General features: G+C 40.6%; 2 protein-coding genes across 3 annotated transcripts in view; both read left to right on the top strand.

Moving 5' to 3' along the window:
- The window catches only part of LOC122079351 (protein ORANGE, chloroplastic), a 37,129-nt gene extending 31,240 nt beyond the window's left edge, over nucleotides 1–5,889 (top strand). For both annotated transcript variants that reach the window (XM_042645744.1, XM_042645745.1), the window contains exons 7-8: nucleotides 4,830–4,966; nucleotides 5,544–5,889. In XM_042645744.1, coding sequence (XP_042501678.1) covers nucleotides 4,830–4,966; nucleotides 5,544–5,621 — 215 coding nt within the window. In that variant the 3' untranslated portion in view covers nucleotides 5,622–5,889. The remainder of the gene's footprint in view (nucleotides 1–4,829; nucleotides 4,967–5,543) is intronic.
- Nucleotides 5,890–8,127: 2,238 nt separating this feature from the next.
- LOC122078262 (B3 domain-containing transcription factor VRN1-like) lies at nucleotides 8,128–13,800 on the top strand. Its single transcript, XM_042644166.1, has 6 exons — nucleotides 8,128–8,514; nucleotides 8,596–8,698; nucleotides 9,466–10,476; nucleotides 10,697–10,967; nucleotides 11,501–11,631; nucleotides 13,495–13,800. The coding sequence occupies exons 2-6, from the start codon at nucleotides 8,600–8,602 to the stop codon at nucleotides 13,741–13,743; spliced, it is 1,761 nt and encodes a 586-aa protein (XP_042500100.1). The 5' UTR covers nucleotides 8,128–8,514; nucleotides 8,596–8,599; the 3' UTR covers nucleotides 13,744–13,800.
- Nucleotides 13,801–15,597: the final 1,797 nt, after the last annotated feature.

Raw genomic sequence — 15,597 nt, 5'->3', positions numbered from 1 at the left:
GGGGAAGGGGGGAGATGGTTGAAAAGCTCATTGAAGTAGGAAGCAATTTCAGATTTAATGTCCCGAGGATTGGCAAAAGATAGAACCATCTCTAGAAGTGAGGAGAGGAATGGTATTGGAATTCGCACGAGCTTTCAAGGATCGTGGAAAAAATCCATATTTGAATCACCCAGCTCAAGCCACTTTATACGAGCTTTTTGACGAAGGAAGCTTTTTTCTTGGGCCAAGAGAGCAGAGAACTCAAGGGAGATAGACTTTTCCTCTTTGGCAAGGGAAAGATTGAAAAGGTCCGATTGGAGCCTAGCTTGGATAGAATCAAGTTTTTCCTTACAGGAGGAGACTCTGGAAGAGATATTACTGAAGTAGGACGAGTTCCAAAGCTTGAGAGAAGACTTGACATTTTTGAGCTTCCTGGAAAAGGCAATGAAGGGGGGGTGAAAGCTTGAACAGGGATGTTCCAAGCAGTCTGGACTATAGGGATGAAATCATGATGAAGGGACCACATGTCAAAGAATTTAAAGGGCTTAGGGCCAAAAGAGATAAGAGGGCTAACATGAAGGATGGGGGATTGATCAGAGATGCCAGGGGAGTCAAAAGAAGCATGGGAGGAGAGGAAGACATCAAGCCATGCTTTATTAACGAGGGCTCTATCAAGCTTGCAAGCAATTCTCGCGTGGCCAGAGCGGCGATTGTGCCAGGAGAGCTTGGCGCCGGACCCGTGGAGGTCATTTAAGTTGATGCCTTCAAGGCAGCCATTGAAGGCCTCAACAGAAGGAAGGTCAATGGGCTCACTCCCAACCTTTTCATTACTGGAATTGACAACATTGAAATCTCCCGCAAGGCACCAGGGAGAGGACCCGACGATGGGGGAATGGACAAGGAGATCAGCTCAAAGAGGAAGCTTATCAAAAGCACGGTTCAGCGCATAAATGACAGAAAGGAAACAAAAGTTTGCGCTAGAGGGATTGGAGGTGGAGAGGTGAACAGATTGTGTGGAGGATGCCAGATGGGTGACATGGATTTTGTGGGGATTCCACATGATCCAGATCCGACCATTTGAATAATGGTCATAGTCGGCTAAAAAGGACCAAGTAGGGGCAATTAAAGAAGCAATGCTGCGGGCATTAGGCTCCAATACTTTGGTTTCAAAAAACCAACAGAGGGAAGAATGAGAGGATAGGATATGAGATCAAATTGTAGCTTGTTTTGCCGTGGAATTGATACCACAGACATTCCAAAAGGTTTGAATGGTCATCTGGAGACTCTGCAGGATGTGAGCAAAAGCTTTGAGGAGCTGGAAGAGAGCATTTAATGGCCAGCAACAGAGGACTGCTTCCTCCTGCGAGAATATTCTTTAATGGGAGAAGGCTGGCACGAAGAGGATTGCGACACCTTGGTTCCTGTGGCCAGGGGACTGCGGCTGGGAGCTTTTGAGGATCTGTAGCTTCTGGGAGGAAGCTTGAACTTGGATGAAGTAGCAGCCTTGGAGGGACATGACTTTGAGGCAGCATGCACATCAGGGATTGCTTGAGGAGAATCAATATCATAGTTGATTGCAGGAGAGGTGGCAGAAGCAAGAAACTGAGCGGGCTCCATTAGGGGAGGAGCAGACGACATGGCATGTAGGGTAGGATCAAGCGACAGAGCTTGAATTACAGGAACAACGGTGTTTGTTAGTAGACCATCGAAGCTTCTAAGGTGGTTTCTGGTGGAGTGATCAAGACTGAGGAGGTAATCGACATGGTTCTGGGAATTTCGTTTAGGAAGGCGAAATAATAATTGCAGCAGGAGGAGCAACACCGAGGATGGCAGTCGATGAGGTCGTGGCGGTGGCATCAGGATGAGAGGGCGTCGGAGCAGGCGATCAGGGAAGACCGTTGGTAGGGATAATATCAGCAGTAGCATAGGCCGAGGAGGCTTGTGAAGCAAGAAGGTGATGTGGGTCACGAAACAGGCCGTCGAGCGAGAGAGGAGGTCTCAATGGGTCAGGATGGATAGGGTTAACGGTTGGGTTAAGTTAGCTCGATGGGTCGGAGGAGTTGGCCAGGAACAGCTCGGGTCGGGCGGGATGGTTTTATGATTTGGGTTTGGATAAGAGAAGCTTGGTCATGGTTGGAAGGGGGTTGGTTTAGGTTGGTCTGGAATTGGTTTAGATGGTTAGGCCTGAAGATTGTTGTAGATACCGGATAGGAATGGCTAAGATAGTGTCGGTGATGGGAGAAGCAGTGTCAATCATGTAGGGAGGGGGAAGAGAATGAGGAGAAAAGGGGTTTGGTGATGGTGATGGATGGAGTGTAGGTTTTCACATTAGAGGGAAAAATGGGCTCAATGGGATGGTTCGACATAAAGGAATGGTTGAGGGTACTAGAAGCGGTACAGACTGGCGGGCAGGGCTTAAGGACTCAGAGCGGCATCGGCTTCTTTAGAGAGTTCTTCCGACAGGGAGGAAGATTCATCAACAGAGGATGTGGCAACAGCATTGTCATAGGTGGACAGGCCCCCCAAGATGGAATCTGTTTGATCCATTGGGTAATGGCGGGGGAACCTTAGGGCCAAGTTGGCCAGCAGTAGCAGAAGCTGTAGAGTTTCTGTTTGATCCATCGGGTAAAGGCAAGGGGACCTTTGGGCCAAGATTGACACCAATAGCAGCAGAAGCGGGAACTGCAGAGGTATCGGGGAGAGACATGATACTCCTACTGCGTCGGCACCGACGATTTTTCAGACCATCATTCAGGGGGATCTCAGCGCCGGGGATGAGGTTAGGTTCTTGGATTACATCTTCAGTCATCTTCTCAGGAACCGAAGGGGAGCAGGCTTTGTTGTGATGGCCAAATGCTTTCCAGATCGAGCAAGGGGGGGGGGTGCAGGAACCAGTCATAGATGACTTATTGAGTGAAGGAGAATCCATTTTCGTCCATGATTGTGATAGGGGAAGGGAAGGAGATTGGGCTACAGAGGACCAGAGTTTAGGAGGGGAGGAAGGAAGGGCAGGGGTAGGAGAAGGAAGGGAGAGAGGAGGAGGGAGGCAGCAGGGTTAGAGGTGTGAAGAGGGGGAGCAAGAGCATTTTCGATAGGGATCAGAGGATCAGGAGAGGGGCAGGGGAGGATTGGAGGGGGGTGCCGGTGGTGGAGACCGCCGGAGTGGGCTATGCATGAGGGGATTTCAGGGCATCAGGGCATCCCCTGGGGGGGGGTGGACAATGATCAAAAGGGGCCATAGCTACATTATTCCTCCTTGGTTCAAGAAAACTCGTCCAAATTTTGTAGAATGGGAGGATCTTCAACACACGATTGGGAGCAGCTATCCTCCTCGATCTAGTGAATCCTATAAGCAATTCGGCATCCAATTGTACAAAATCAGTGACAAGAAGTTCATTGTTGAAGCACAAATTGGACTGGTTCAACAATCAAAAGATCAACCAGTTTACGTTCCTTGTTGACGCAAACTTCCAAGATTTTCTCTTTCATATCCACATGTACCATTACTTCATTGTAGTAAAAAACAAACTTGTCTTATTATTTTTCCATAATTTCTTGTTTATCCGAAAACTTTGAAGTTCCCTTGAATACTCTGCACCCGAGTTTGAACTCGTTTCTGGAGCTCATCTAAAAGATCAAGAATCTTGGATCCATTACTACAAAAGGTAGGCTAAAATTGATGCAGCTGGTCAACACACATTAGGAATTTATCGGCTGAGCTGCTCAACAGGTCCATATTGATACAACAGAGTTGTAAAGGCTTTCTGATTTGTTGATTTCAGAAATCTGCAATGGGGAAAGAAAGAAAGAATGAAGGAGAAGTGATGGGGGCTGTTCTGGGACTGTTAGCAGTATCTGTGAACAGTATCATGAATAGTAAGGTGAGAAAAAGAGAAGGGAGAGAGAATAGGGGTAGGGAGAAGAGTTCACAGCTCAAACTTCCAAATTCTATTCAACTGTGTAATCTGATGGGGATATCTCAAACACTTTAAAGAAATTCTGGCAGAATTAAATGACAACTAACCTAATGGACTTGAGCATTAACACCAACTGATGAAAGGACTCCTAATTGCTCTTTTATACGAACATAATTAAGTAGACTCAAATATAGCTCTATCTAGTCAATAAATATCATAATATAACTTGAACACTTTACTAAGACACTAATCTCGTTTATCCTTTTTGACCCAAATTTGGGCCTTATGATTGAGCCCATTATAGATAATTTTTTTTTTTAAAAAGCCCATAACGATGTACTACTGTAACATGCCCTAATGTTAAACTATAACTGCATTATATATGCCAAGTGTTTCCTGTCCATCAGTGCTGCATTTGCTTTTAAGGTATTTTACACTCTTAGAAGTAGAGGTTTTTCTTTGAGTAGTGGTTAAACACAAGGAATTTTTCAACATACTAATCACAGCTTCTCAGTCCAACTCCATGAGACACCTTGGAATTTTTTTCCCCTTCAGTTAAAAACCTTGGATATTATTCCCTTAAACCCTTAAAATTGCTAATTCTATGGTGTCTTCAATTTCAAAACAGCAGAATTCATAACCTAACCTAACCTGATGTTGTGTCCCCACTCCCTCCCTCCCCTACCCTCCAAAAAAAAAAAAAAAAAAAAGAGTTGTGCTTCACATTTTTGCGCTGGTGATATCAATTACAGTGCCAGTCATCCATATCAGTGAGTAATCAGTGTCATCATGATTACCTTAAATTTTGGAATTAGTTAATGACACAAAAAATCACGAGTTATAATACTATAATTGACCAGTGTCCTGGTTGAGAAGATTGAGCGTGGATTGTTTACTAAGTTTTACTCACACATGATTTAATTTTTTATGCAGGATATCTTGCTTGTGCTCGCTGTTCAAGCACAGGATCTCTTGTTCTTATTGAGCCAGTTGCTACAGTTAATGGTGGTGAAAAGCCTCTATCACCACCTTGGACCAAAAGATGTTCTAACTGTTCCGGCTCAGGAAAGGTGGGAGAATGCAATAGTCTCATTTTATGTTTCTCTTCACCTATCTTGGTTTAGGGTTCCTCACATTAAGATCAGAGAATGAAGCTCCACTATCCCTTTTCCATCTATATGGCACATATGGTGGGGTTGGGTGTGGGTCCACTAATTGATGGGTCCAACATGGAAAATCATTATCTGACCCTTACTGAAGTATCTTGACTCAGCTCCACAAACCCTGTTCCTTACATTTTATTCATTTTAAAGCATTAATCATCTTTTCCATTTTCCTTTTGCTCTTAATAAGTAAAGCCTGCTATTGCTATTAGGCTTTATTTGGGTGACAAATTCTGTTATTTGCCCTGATAGAAAAAAGTTTTGTTGGTTGCTCAGTTATTCAGACATTCAGATATCCTGGATTTGTTAGGTCTTTCTCTTTTTTTTCTTTTTCTAAATACTTCAAAAGTGCACACTAGTCCGTTCTTGCAAATTGTTTCCTACTTCTTCTAGTAATGGATTGAACATTGGAAGCAGGGTTCACTGTTTCCTCATTTTCAATCTCTCTAATTCTTTCTCATACTAGTTGATTATTGTTTTGCAGGTCATGTGTCCTACATGCCTCTGTACAGGGATGGCAATGGCAAGTGAGCATGATCCGCGAATTGACCCATTTGATTAGAGGTCCATTTTCCCTTTTGAAGTTTGCCAAGACAGGGTTAGATGTCGAACTGTCTCAAATATGTAAGATGGTGAAACTGAAGCAGTATTGTACAGATTTAACTTTGCTCAAGATCAATAACGCGGAAATGTCAATATTTTACATGCATCTGCAATCTGAAGCCTTTTATCCGGTTAGGCCTCTGTTTTGTGGTTATGACTGGAAATTAACTAGTTTTCGCTACCCCAACTGTATCACTACTTTACTTTATCAAAGCCATTTTTGCTGTTAAATCGGAAGTACTCTTGTTTATTCTCAACACTTTGACTTGGTTTTCTATGGCCTTTCCCTTGTTATTTTATGGTTCAATGCATCAAAATTTGCTTCATATCATTCTTCAAAGATGCTGTGGCCTTTATTTCTTCATTGCATGCAGGTATAACTGAACCAGTCCTATCAACTTCCTCTTGTGCTCATCTTACCAACTATTGCTGCTATTCCTAAATTCCTTCAAATGCATCCTGATTTCGTCTTTTATCTTGCTGCTAGTCCATCTCAGCTTCATCATCTCTGATACACTCATTCAATTGATGAATTATACTCACCCAAAAATTCAATGTTTTCTAGGCTAGAACAGTTAAATATTGCGTGCTTTGAATCAAGCTATGGGATAAGGTCTCTGTGAACTGTGTATCTCGAATGAGAAGGTTCAATTGGTCATGTTTGATTAATAAACTCTGCAAACTTCCTCTTTGAAGGACTTGAACCTTGCATTCACAGCTCCACATTGAATTTCCTTTGTAGGTACTGACCATGGAACAGCCTTTAAAGCTTATTCTTGGCCTGTGATTTAGGAATAGAGAACTAAGCAAATTCTAGCACCGGGGAATTCAATGCAAGATTGATCAGGTGGTTGTTGGGGTTGGGTGTGTCTTGTATTATGCACAGCTTATATTATTATTAACTGCTGTGTATTTGTAATTGGGTTGGGTTTGGGATCCATACATGTGGGGGGTATAATTTTAATTATGTGGGGATCAGGGTTTTGGGTTCTTTATATATTGTCTCTGTGGTGAAAAGCCTACTCACAAACAAAGGGGGATCACTTTGTGAGGTGGAAAATGGTGTAGAGTATTTTTGTAGGGTACAATGGAATATCTCTGATTCTTTCAGGTGAATGTAGATAATTTTGTCGAACCATGATAAATTCATTGCAATGTATGATTGTGTGCTTGGGTTCTTCCTCGAGATTGTGCATTCGTCCGCAACCTTGGTGCCATGTTAATAATGCATGAATCATCATAGAAAGGTTCCTATAGGTTCCTCGAAAGTAGTGAGGTAAGTTATTGCTCATTGGTTATCTTTTTTGGTCCATTGGCCACTTATTGATCATTGAGTGATATTGTTAATCTTAGAAATTATGTATTAAGAAGCATCATTGTCCATGAAAGCTAGGGAAGCTCAAACTTCAATTTTAAAGCTCTCACCAAAGTATATATAACACCCCATATAATGCATAAAAATTCTCTATGGAAATGCAGTGAAGATCCAACGGCTAGGGTGCATGTTAGGGTCCTCTCAATCATTGGATCTTCACTACCACCCACTGCTCATCACAGAGGATTTGAATCCATAATTATATGCAGTAGTTGGCATCCCAACCCGTTTGTGTGCGACAACCCCTTTCTTTCTTCTAATTAGTCTTCCAAATCCCGCAAGAGCATGCTTGTAAACCTTGATTTCGACAAATAAGATGGCAAACTAGTACTAAATGATCATTTTTGTTGGTAATAAAGCATAGAGGCAATTATCTTCATATTGGACTAAATTGGAAATGGCAGAAAACTCAACCTTTAATGAATAAGTCAGAGTCCTTCGGTCCAAACACAAATAACTTCAGAGATTGCATGATGGCTTCGCCTAAAAGGCTTTTGTGATTCAAGAGACATAAGAGCCATAAGTTAGGAGGAAAGGTGATCAGTTGTGGATCCAGTTCCTCTCCAACGCGCCCTAATGCCCTAATACGCTTCAGATGGTTAGGAGAAATAGGCACCCAACTAACAGGATCAGGCTCTGTCCGATGTGCGTTAAACCTGTTGGGGGCATTGGAAAGGATCCTGATGAATGCATCATAAATGACAATAAATATAACTAATTGCTTTCTAACACCAATCGGTCTCTTCACCCAAAGAAAAAAAGAAAAAAGATACGAAGGGTCTTGGTTGAGTCAACTTTCAACTCAACTTGCAATGATCATCCCAATTCTTGGTCAAATCATCTTTGTGGATTGATACGGACAAAGGGTAAAACAGTAAAAAGGATTTTTTCAATGAAAACCAAGGATACATCTGTCCAATCCAGGCCCATTCTAATTAATCTGAGTCGGAATCGAATTGATACCGGCCTTGACCGATCCTGACCCCGATTGGGTTTGTTCATGTTCTTAAACAGTTATACTTAACAGTCTCTACTCTCTCTAATCTTTTAAAAAAAAGAAAAAAGGGTTTCTCTAATCTCTCCAGTTAATGGACATTAAGGTTTTGCATATCGATTTCTATAATAAAAAAAATGGTTTTGGATATCGATCAGTGAAGAAGAGTCCTTTCTCTGAACGCCTTTTTTTGTTTTGGTAAAGTCATTCTGTCCGACTTGGGAGTTGCAGACGAACATTTTTCTAATTTTAATATTAGAGACAAAAGTGTCACAATTCTGCCCATGTTGCTCCCTTCGGAGAACTTGCAACTCCCTTCCCTTCCCTTCCCTTTGGGGCTTGGGAGTGATCTATCTGTGAGCTTTCAAAGAGAAATTCTAGGTCGGAGCAGCAGATTCGTAGCCGGGGCTTTGCATGGAATGCGTGAAGTGAGAGACTGAAAACATTTAACTACTCCTTCCAGTCCGCGGAGTTCACTGACAGGTCTTTCTTCTTCCTGTTTTCCGCTCTATTTGTACGCTTCTCTTCCATCCATTCTACTGTTCTTCTGTTTTACTGCCACAGAAAGATGGGATTCCGGAGAGACTCCCACAGACGAAATTCTCAGGCGTGGAGACCCCATTTTCTCCAACTGATCGTCCATTCAACTGTCCACGACGGACAGCTTGTAAGTGCTCTCTCTCTCTCTCTCTCTCTCTCTCTCTCTCACACACACACACACACACACACAATCTTATGGCTTTTTCATTTTTGGTTTAGTTTCTGAAGTTAAAATTAGGAACCTGAACTGCTAAGTTAAAACCGTTATGCCCCATGCCCACTATCGCCCATTGGTCCTGTGGAAGCGCTGCTTGCGGGGTTTGTCCTGAGGCTATGATCACTACCATAGAACACCCTTTTTTGTGTTACCCAAAAAAAAAAAAAAAAGGTTAAAACCGTTCATCAAAACACTGTTTATTGAGTATCCACTCTTCAATTAGTATTATGATGCTCTCGGGTTCAGTCTCTCAGTCTATGGAGTAGAAGTTAGTGGCAATGGAAGAGCGTAAATGACCATGCGAGGTTCTCTTTATCATCAGGGTCGTGCCAATTCCCCTCCTTCCTCCAACTGCCCCCCTTCCCCCTTCCCCCTTCCTCCTTGCCTTAGTCATTAATGGCCACCTTGTTTAAACCATAATAAAAATATCCCAATTGAGGGGCCACAGGCTGGGGCATGGCAATGGAAGGACCAAAATCTTTTCAATGCTCTAGATTTCTTGGCATAAGAACTGCTCTCTCTCTCTCTCTCTCTCTCTCTCTCTCTCTCTCTGTGTGTGTTGTATACATAGAACCTATTCGAGGGACTTGTCATTGCAGCCTCTTTACTTCATGTTCATCATATTACTATCCAAGGGAAGTTGAAATAACATTGCATGGGTTATGGGCCTCTGGCAGGTGATCCCTGTTGAGTTTGTTCAGCAATTAGGAGAAGATCTCTCTGATTCTGCAGTTCTCAAGGTTCCCAATGGCAAAGAGTGGGTTGTAGGTTTAAAGAAAATTGATGGAGTAGTTTGGTTTCACAATGGTTTGCAGCAATTCTTGGAGTATCACAACATATCTGTTGGATATTTTCTAGTCTTCAGATATGAGGGGGATTCACAGTTCCTTGTTCTTATATTCAATCGCAATGCCTGTGAAATACAATATACCCTTCAAGAGTCCAATCTTCACGATAAACATTTGATTCTTGAAAATGAAGAAAGAGAAGGGGACACTTCAACTTCTTTGAGAATGACAATTATTGACGGACATGAAGAACAACAAACTTTTCAAGAGTCCAATCTTCATGATAAACATTTGAATCTTGAAAATGAAGAAAGTGGAGAAGAAGTGGACACTCCAACTTCTTTGAATCCTGAAAATGAAGAAAGAGGAGAAGAAGTGGACACTCCAACTTCTTTGAATCTTGCAAATGAAGAAAGAGGAGAAGAAGAGGACACTCCAACTTCTTTGAATCTAGAAAATGAAAAAAGAGGAGAAAAAGAGGACACTCCAACTTCTTTGAGAATGACGATTATTGACGGACATGAAGAACAACACACTAAAAGAACGTCCAAGACACAGGGAAAGAGAAGTTCTGCTTACTCAGGAATCCCAGTCTCTAAACATGATTGTATTGCGAAAAAAAAAAGGAAGAGGAATGAAATTGTGGGAAAACGAACCAAGCCAAATGCTTCAGGGGAGAAGGTTACCAAAGAACTTGAGAACCAACAGATAGCTCAAAGAGGTGGCAATACTGCATCACTGGGGCGTTTGGAAGATGAATATGAATGGGCTTCTCTGAGAAAGGAAAGGCCAGTGACAAAGGAAGAAAGAGAAAGGGCAATTTCCGCATCCATGTTGTTAAAACCTAAAAATCCTTCATTTATGGTCATCATGACACCGTCCTATCTGCGCAAGGGAATGGTATGAACTCCTTTACTTTGAAATTCTTAATATGATTTGCATTGCCTTCAAATAGACATGTAGTCTTTTCATTTCCCCAAGCCAAGACAGGGATCATCATTTGGTACAGAAAAAGCATTTCTTTTTCAGCTGAAGCATTCCATCAGATGCCTATCAAATCTCAATTGTACTTTTAATTAATATGCTTGTACGTTTAATGCAATTTTTTTTCCTAGTGCAGAACGTTCCTCTTAAATTTAGCAGGAATCATTTCAAAGATGGATCACACCATGTCAAACTTCGGCTTCCAAATGGGAGTACATGGCCTGCCCGGTTCTTTCTTCGCAGTAATGTTAAAGCACTTCTTAGTGGTGGTTGGAATGCATTTGCTCGGGAAAACATTCTTTTAGAGGGAGATTGCTGTGTCTTTGAGGTGTTTAAGAAGAAAAATATTGAGATGAAAGTATCAATTTTCCGTGTTGTGGAAGATTGGGTCCCACTTGTTGGATCTGGTAAGTAGAGTTTGATGAATTGGATCAAGACATTGGTGAATTTTCGTATGCATTGTTGAATTGCTTTTTCATTGTTTGCTTCTTTATTTTTTGGGAACAAGGTGTGGTCTGCTTGCCTATCTACATGCTTTATTCTTGTTATTTAAGTAGGATGAAATGCACGCTCGAGTAAAGATAGAGTTTTGAAAATAGAAATTGATTTTGCAATGTTATAACAAAAGACAGCAATATATTAACTGATGACTTGCGGTAGAGACTTGATGCTTGCTTTGGAATAAGCGGATGCCTCATGGTCACTCTTAAATTTGGGAATATAATTGGAGTGTGTAAGTCATCAGTATCGTCCCATCTATACCAAATGTATTGTAAATGGGACAAAAGAATTGAACTTTGTAATTCTTAGGTCCATATGTTCCTGGCTTGATCTAGAAATTCTGATCATTTATTTAATTAAATGAAGTTTAACTTGATTTTTCTGTGATAAAGAAGAGAATTTCATCATCCTATTGCTAAAGGTCACTCGTTCTCTACAGTTACTGCAAAGACAAGGCATCCTATAACATTCGAAGAAAGTAAAGCTACTCAAGCAGCAAGAGAGTTCAAGTCTAAATACCCTTTCTACACAGTTTACATGCATCGAAGCTATATTCGGAGCAGAGTCATGGTGAGCTCCCAGCTTGGAAATTAAATGCTGATAGACATTTCAGTAAAATTATATCATATACTTTTTTCTAGTTAAACTTTTTCTTTTTTTTTTCTGCGTACTTTAAAATACTTCATGGGGTTTGGAAAATCTATCTTACTTTCCTATTGTTGAATGAAAGAAATAATTGTTACTAATTGCCTAGGTGATGAGGCACTCTTTGAGTGTCAAGATGCTTAGACCTAGGAATAGAGGAAACTATATGATGCAGTTCAGATTTTTCAATTAAGCCTCAGAAGAAATTATTTTGGCTGATGCATGGGTTCTATGCGACTTGGGCATTTTTTTTTTTTCCTATTATATTGATTTACTGGATCTCTTTTATAAGCCCGTTATTGGGGCATCAATCCTGTACACAAGGTTAAGTATATGGATAAGATTGTGTGGGTCCCATATATTAGATTTTTGTTAGTTGGTCATATGATGTTTGGAATCTTCTTTTTAGTATGTTAGTTTATTTTAGTTGGAATCTACTAGTAAGTTTCAACCTGTTAGGAAAGTTAAGAGTCCTATGTGGAGTCTATCTTTGGTTTTTGGTTTATATATATGTAACTAACCCACTCCATGATTGGGATTTTGGAATGGAATTCTATTGGATTTCTTTTGTTAATTGATTTTCTGGCTTCTCTCTCCTTTCTCTCCCACGGTAAGGGACTTCCTCTCTCCCTTTATTTCTTCTTTCTTCCTCGCCCCACAATGCTCTCTCAATATTTCCCTCTTGTCTCTTTCTTGATTGCTTTAAATTTCAGATCCACTTTTTTAGGAAAGCTTATCTCTTTCTCTCGCATGATATTTCTCTCACTCCGATCGCTGCGTACTTCTTTCCTATGGTATCTTTTCCAAATTTCAAATTGCAACCCCTGATTCTGCTACCATCGAAAGAGAAAAATAGTATACAAAGCTGAAATTACCTGGAATTTCAAAAACATTAGACGAGACTCCCCACCTTGGGCATTGCCATCAGCAGGAAGGAATCAAGAGACAAGCAAAAGATAACTGAATAAAAGCTAACCCGGCAGCACAAGGGCAGCCAACTTAACTCATCCGGTATTGCGGTCTACCCATTCCATCTGCTTGAAGACTCTGAAGAATTTTGTGATGCCACACAGACAATGGAATGGAAGTTTCATATTTTGCAGCTGATTTCGCTAAATGATCTGTGATGGAATTAGCCTCCCCGTAGCAATGAGTTAACTTCCACCCTGATGCAAATAAAAAACTTTGAAGACCTGTCCATTGTTGCGACATGAACAATGGAATTAATTCTCTCTACTCTTTTTCAACTCATTAATATCAATTAATTAGATTTGTTTTGTTTGATTGTTATTTTGAAAATTAATTATTCAGATCTGATATTTATTCCTTTAAAATCTGACCCTCAGATATGAGTTTTCTTTCCATTAAAATTAACCATTAGACCTAGATTCAAATCCGACCCATATCTAGCTGTTAGATCGGTCTTCCTCCAATCCTTAAGTGAGCCCATCAGTTGCAGATCCAATGGTCAATCTGCATTACTATGAAATACTATATGATATATCGAACTTAATAACTTAAAATATGCTCTAGAATGTAAAATGCACTCGCCTTGGCAACTTGGCCCCTGATTTGTTGACACATAGGCACCATGGCAGCCTGCCATAGCCTATTCTCACTCTGATGCCATGACCTATCATGAAAACAAAGAGTTCCTCCAACTGTTGGCCAAGGGTTCTACATATACTTGAGGATTGGAAGTTTGCAACTGATAATTCCAATTTTAATTTACTGTAAAAGATGAATTTATAATGACATTAAGTGAAACATTTCTTCTTTCTTGTGCAGATTATGAGGCAGGACTTTTTCAAGAAGCATATGCCAGAGGAAGTGGAGACAATCACACTTAAGGATTCAGATGGGAGACAATGGCCTGTCAAGCTCTATAGTACTAATGATGGAAGGGCGCATAGATTTGGTGAAGGTTGGTCTGCATTTGTGAAGGGAAAAACTATAGAAGAGGGAGATGTCTGTGTTTTTGAGTTAGTTAAGAAGAAGGATACTGTTTTGAAGGTTTCTATTTTAAAAAAACATTGAACAGGTGGTGAAACTGTAAGACTTGCCAAGTTAAATGAAATTTTACTTTCCTGTTTATCTATCCGGAGAAGGAGGGGGTGGGATGGGAGAACCTATTGAGACTTTTCCCTTCCATTTTTTCTGCTTTATCAAGTGAGTCTTAGATCAAGAGGGAAGCATGTTTGACTAATAGACCCAGTTTTTGCATGTGAATGTTTCTATGCTTTTTGGAAGAAATTGCTATTCCACAACAATAATCATGCACATACAATAGATAAAGATTCAGAGATCGACATAAGGAAGTTTTGATGTCTAGACAATGTCATCAAAGTCATGACAACTCGCAAGTTCTCCGAGTTCTAACCGTGTAATTACTGAAAATATGAACAATTGTTGTTCCACAAATTAAGGTCCAACTTAGATCTTCTAGTTGGGGACATTTTAATGACAACCAATGCAATAACTAACTACATGATTTTCTACAATAGGAAGGGGTCACATGAGTGATATTATCTTTTCATACTATTGTTTACTAGAGGCTTGGTCAAGTGTATTATAGTATTGTCACTTCTTGTATTTTCTATTTTTCCCTTTTGTCTGTCTCCCTAGGGAGATGTATGTAATTCTTTACATCTTATTAGTGAAGTAATATATATGTGGAAGAGAATCTTTCCTCTACACATAGCATTTCATTATTCTCCTCTTCTTCTCTGACCCTCCATTCTCTTGTTTCTCCTTCCATCTTTACATTCTAGCTCGGTGAGCTTTCGATGTTGGTTTGAAAGTTATGTTACAAGTTTCTCACTTTCATTTTTTCTCTTTGGGACTCTAGGTTACAAAGGGTTCCAAAGAAAGATCAACCATGTAAAAGGATTGAAGAAATCATGAGATAGGCATGAAAAGAAGACCATTGTGACATCAGGGGACGTTTTTCTGTGAAGAAATAGGCACTTGGAGCTTGCATCAACAACTTCCAACCCTAGGAAGCTTTACTACCAGCTCTGGGAAGTTTTTTATTCCTCTCCTTCATCTGGCCAACTTTGAAGCTGGAACCAAGCTCCCTTGGATCGCCCCAGGGCCCCCTACAAAACCTCCATGGTCTCGTATGTTATTTCTAAGAGGTGTTTCTTCATAACCCATTTTACTGCTAGAATATAGCTATTGCTAGCCCCACCCCCCCTTTTTTTTTTACTAAAAAATGTGTATGTGAGCTTTTTGTTGCTTTGGACTTGTAAGGAATGTTATTTGAGCATCATGGGTTGCCCTTGGTGATGATGCTACACCTTGGAGAATGTGGTTTTGTTGAACTCTTTTAAGTTATATGTCACTCTTTGCCTATTGTTTTTGTCTCTAAGTGCCAGGAAGGAATTTATTGCTTAGAGTATATACTCTCTGATTGGTTGTTGGGTATCATACCCACTTTGTGTTGTTTTAGGGGTATCCTTACATCATGTCTAATCTCACGGAACCTACGGAAGCTATATCGGTTGGGTCGAGTAGTACCGACCCTAATTCAATTGTCTTTGATAATCTTAATACTCATATTTCTCTTGTGAAGTTGGATAGTACTAACTATTTGGATTGGTCATATCCCTATGAAGTAGGAAACTTAGGGTACATTACTGGGGCTATCAAGGCTCCTGCTGTCGTTGGTCCAGGTTATTAGAAATGGGAAATTGCAAACTCCACTATTATGACTTGGTACAAGTTCAAGGGCTACTAGGCTAGGCAACACCCACAAGGGGACCAAACAAAGGACCTATAAGGGGGCCGCACTTATTGTAATACTAACTACCACTATTACATATTTCAAGAAAGTGGGGGCAGGTGGGTCGAATCACTTTATTGTTCACTTAACTTTGCTTCTTTAGTTTT

This window comes from Macadamia integrifolia, chromosome 5 (genome assembly GCF_013358625.1).
Source record: "Macadamia integrifolia cultivar HAES 741 chromosome 5, SCU_Mint_v3, whole genome shotgun sequence".
Lineage (NCBI taxonomy): Eukaryota > Viridiplantae > Streptophyta > Magnoliopsida > Proteales > Proteaceae > Macadamia > Macadamia integrifolia.
The sequence above is the reverse complement of the archived record's forward strand: the minus strand, read 5'-3'. Positions and strand labels throughout refer to the sequence as shown.

What these genes read in the sequence shown, in the direction of transcription:
- LOC122078262 (XM_042644166.1), top strand. Translation starts at nt 8,600, where the DNA reads ATGGGATTCCGGAGAGACTCCCACAGACGAAATTCTCAGGCGTGGAGA. An exon ending in CCTATCTGCGCAAGGGAATG is followed by an intron (nt 10,477 to 10,696) that starts GTATGAACTCCT and finishes TTCCTAGTGCAG; the next exon opens with AACGTTCCTCTTAAATTTAG. An exon ending in ATATTCGGAGCAGAGTCATG is followed by an intron (nt 11,632 to 13,494) that starts GTGAGCTCCCAG and finishes TTTCTTGTGCAG; the next exon opens with ATTATGAGGCAGGACTTTTT.